Source organism: Monodelphis domestica, chromosome 3 (assembly GCF_027887165.1).
Source record: "Monodelphis domestica isolate mMonDom1 chromosome 3, mMonDom1.pri, whole genome shotgun sequence".
Classification (NCBI taxonomy): domain Eukaryota; kingdom Metazoa; phylum Chordata; class Mammalia; order Didelphimorphia; family Didelphidae; genus Monodelphis; species Monodelphis domestica.
In genome coordinates this window covers 82843770-82848051 of record NC_077229.1, presented here as the reverse complement: position 1 = coordinate 82848051, position 4282 = coordinate 82843770, and the positions used below count along the sequence as shown (strand labels likewise).

General features: G+C 38.9%; 1 protein-coding gene across 1 annotated transcript; it reads left to right on the top strand.

Moving 5' to 3' along the window:
* Window positions 1-3128: 3128 nt before the first annotated feature.
* LOC100014063 (olfactory receptor 1361) lies at window positions 3129-4070 on the top strand. Its single transcript, XM_001368364.2, has one exon. The coding sequence runs from the start codon at window positions 3129-3131 to the stop codon at window positions 4068-4070; it is 942 nt and encodes a 313-aa protein (XP_001368401.2).
* Window positions 4071-4282: the final 212 nt, after the last annotated feature.

Genomic DNA, 4282 nt, shown 5'->3' with positions numbered 1-4282 from the left:
CAAAGGGTATGAAGTAGAGGATGGACAATTACTTGGTATTTGTTGCTTACAAGGAGCTCAGGGAATTGGAACCCTGAATCTTGGCACTCTCTGTGCCATTCCTCAGAGACGAAGAGACTCCTGTTCTCATAAACATCATTTCAGCCAAAGCCTCAAGCCCTGTTTCTCCTGGAAGAGCCCACATAAAGGTCCTGTTCAAAATTCTCAGCTGTGAGAAGAGAACCAGGGAAGCCAGCAGGTCTGGGTCCTTCAAAAGAAGAATAAGAGACCCAGATAAAATGCCAAGTAAGTGCATCTACAGAGAGAACATTCTGCTAATTTCAAGGGGAAATTCTCAAAGCAATGTTATAAATGAATCTCATAGAATCTTAGAAATCCAGTGCTAAAAAGTATTTGAGAATATAGAATCTTAGAACTGGAAGTACCTTTGGAAAATAGAATACAAAATTTCTAAGAGAGAAAGAAGTTCAAATATAAATAGAGCAAGAGGAAATATCATCATGCAAAATACACCATGTAAAAGTTTCAGAACTGCATTAAGCTGAAAATAGCCTGCTATTTGGTCTCCCTCCCTCAAATATTTCCCTATTGCAATCTATCCTCCACTCAACTGCCAAATTAATCTACCTGAAGCCCAGATCTAGCCATATTGCTCTTCTATTTAATCAACTCATGTGGCTTTCTAGTGCCTCCAGGTTTAAATATAAAATCTTCCCTTTGTCATTTAAATCCTTCATAGCATAGGTCCTTCCTATAGTTCTCATCTTCTTATGATTTACTTTCTGCCAGGTAATCTGTGATTCAGTGACACTGACCTCCTTTCAATTCCTCACACAAGACACCCCATCTCCACATTCTGAGCAGTTCTGCTGGCTGGCCACCATGCCTAGCATTCTCTCCATCCTCAACTCCACATATTTGACTTCCTTGACTTCTTTCAAAGGTCAACTGAAGTCTCACCTTCTACAAGAGTTTTTTCAGGCCTCCTTAATTTCAGTGCCTTCCTCCTAAGATAATCATTTTGTCATATACCTTTACAGAGTTGGTTCCATTTTTACTATTCTAGGAAGCTGAGCTCCTTGAGTGCTGGCACTAGTTTTTACTTTCCTTCATATCTCCAGTGCTTGCATAGTTCCTTAAACATAGTCATAAAAGCTAATTGGCTCACTTATTCACCAAACAACGTCCTATAACATAAGATGTTCAAATTGGGGAGGACCTTAAAATTTAGGAAATGGGATGCCAGAATTCCAATGATTCTCACATATAGTTCCTAGATTATTAATATTGAAAGCAACTTTAATGCACATTGTGTAGGTAAAGGAATCAAAACATTGGACACTAAATGTTAGAAGTGGGGAGGACCTCAGAAACAATTATTATTTGACAAAGTACTAACTTCTGGAGAGTCAAGGGGAGAAAGTGTGAAAGTCCCTGCTGCGAAGAAGCTTTAAATAGAGATATGACAATACATGTATATAAGTATCTATAGAATAAATACAAAATAAATAAAAGTTAGCTTGAGAGAGGGAGGAGACTAGAATTCTAGTGACTGGGAAAGCAGGTTAGGCTTCAAATAGACTTCAAACTCAGGTCAAATGGAAACTAGGGTTTCAATCAAGCAGAAATGAGGAGGATATTCAAGGAATGGGTCATTGCCAGTACTAAAGCACAAGGATGGTGAATAGAGAGCTATATATGTCAGGAAGAGAAAAAAAACCTGGGAAATAGGACACTGAAATATAAAACAAATTATTTGTGTTTTGATATTATAATTACCTTTATGTATGGATTAGCTTATGTAGCAAAAATTAATGTACAAGCATTCCCAAGAAAACCTGGGAGTATAATCCTTCCCTGCATCACAGAATACTCTGGAGAGGAGAAGGGGTTTAGGTTCACAATTTAGCTGGGTTCTTATATAGCATGATCTTACCAAGCCAAAGTCCAAAAGCTCCTCTCTGGTCTGGCACTCTGCCTTCTTAGGACTTCTCTGATAGCCTGGCTAGCTACACATCTAGTCTGAAATCCTATCTCCAAGGTCATCATATTATGAACTCCTGAGGCAAGTGGGAATTCCACTGATTATACATAAAATTAAGAAAGATGAATGAATCAAAAAAAAAAAAAAGACAAAGCTTCAACCCCATCACATTTCTTGTGACCAAAGGTTAAAAGAGAAATGAAGGAGAAAATAGTTCTTTATTTTTGACAAGAAACACAACCATCCACCCACCATCCCCACTTAGTGAGAAATCAGTCAATTTATGGCATTTTCTCTGTAGGTCAACATAACCATCAGTCACCCTCTCTGAACACCAAAATAAAGACAGAGCATGCCCCAATCTAGCCATTTTAAAATATACAAACTGTTTCAACTCCTCAGGCACCTGAAAGCTGCTACTACCACCCATATTTAGGGGAAACAGATTGTCTCAATATTATATAATTTGGAGAAGTTCAGGAGAGTCACCAATTGACAATCTTTTGTAATTTCTGCCAGTTTTCAAGGCTTAAAATGTGTAATTAGAAAATTTTGTACCCTTGGACTTCATCTCCCAAAATCCCTTTCCCCTTCATCCTCAGGTTTGCATTTATTATGGTGTGTATATAATTTTGTGGCTCCTCCCTCTCACTCCCTTTCTTTTTTCCCATGTGCATGGCTGGGTGAGCTCTCACTGTTTCTCTAGCCTTTTATTTACCTTTTTGCTTCAATTTATTATTTAATAAATCTTATTAAATATAATACTTGGAGTATTTTAGATATTAATTTTTAATCCACATAAAAGTAAAATCACAAAATTCTTTTCATTTGTATTTCTATTATTAGTGTTCTGGAGTATAATCTTTAGGGTTAATTCCTATTATGAAAAATGTTTGTTTCATACGTTTGATCACCAATCAATTACAAAATTTCCTTCCTATTATGTATTGCTTCTCAATACCTTATATATATTTTGAAAATCAGACTAATAGCCATGATATTAAATTGTTTTTCCACTATCCCATTTCTCTTCCAATTTTGTTTCCATTGATTTTATTCATACAAAATTTTTCCAATTAACTTTGAATGGACTGTTTCAAATTTGTGTTTCATCTCCTTTCCTCATGTACTTCCCAACAGACCCATGGAAGGGGGAAATTGGTCTGAAGTCTCTGAGTTCATCCTCCTGGGCCTTTCATATGATCCAGAGCAAGAGAAGCTTTTGTTCTTCATGTTCCTAGTTATGTACCTGATCACAGTGCTGTGGAACCTGCTCATCATTCTGGCCATTAAATCTGACTCCCGGCTCCACACCCCCATGTACTTCTTCCTCAGTAACTTATCCCTTGTTGACATGTGCTTTACATCCACCACTGTCCCCCAAATGCTGTTAAGTCACATATCTGGAAACAAGGCAATTCCTTACTTTGCATGCCTAACACAAACATTCTTCTTCAGTTGGTTTGCAGGAGTGGACAGTATTCTTCTTGCCTCCATGGCCTATGACCGTTATGTGGCTATCTGTGCCCCGCTACACTATAGTATGATCATGACCCCAAGGACCTGTGCCCTTCTGGTCTCAGTGTCCTGGTTCTGGCCCTGTATTAATGCCCTCATTCATACTATCTCTGCAGCCCAGCTTTCATTCTGTGGCCACACTGAAATCCCTCATTTCTTCTGTGACCTCAATGCTTTGATAAAATTGGCTTGTTCAGACATCTTCATTAATGGCTTAATGGTGTACACAGTGGGGACGCTGACAACCATTATTCCCTTCATTGGCATTCTAATCTCCTACATTCACATTTTCTGGGCTGTAGTGAGGATCCCATCTGCCCGTGGGAAGCAGAAAGCTTTCTCTACCTGTGGCTCCCACCTCACTGTGGTGTCTCTGTTCTATGGAACACTTATTGGAGTGTACTTCAGTCCCAAATCTACCCACACAGCCCAGCAGGACACAGCATCAGCTGTGATGTACACAGTGGTCACCCCCATGCTGAACCCTTTCATCTATAGCCTGAGGAACAATGACATGAAAGGGGGGCTGAAGGTACTCCTTACCAGAACACCAGAGCTCTCTTTGTGACTGTGAGATATCCTCATGAACTTTCACCAACAACCCTGCTATTCCAAGAAAGAGGTTCACAAATATTCTTTTCTAATGTCAGATTCAATTTGTTCACCTTGTGATCTGCACACAAAGCAGTGTAATATATGGTCAGAATATAGAACCTGTTGTCAGATTGCTTCATTCTAAGTCTTCTACCACTTCCTAGCTCTGTGACCCCTAAACTAACC

Bases quoted from the DNA above. Each gene is read 5' to 3' on its own strand.
- LOC100014063 (XM_001368364.2), top strand. From the start codon at position 3,129: ATGGAAGGGGGAAATTGGTCTGAAGTCTCTGAGTTCATCCTCCTGGGC.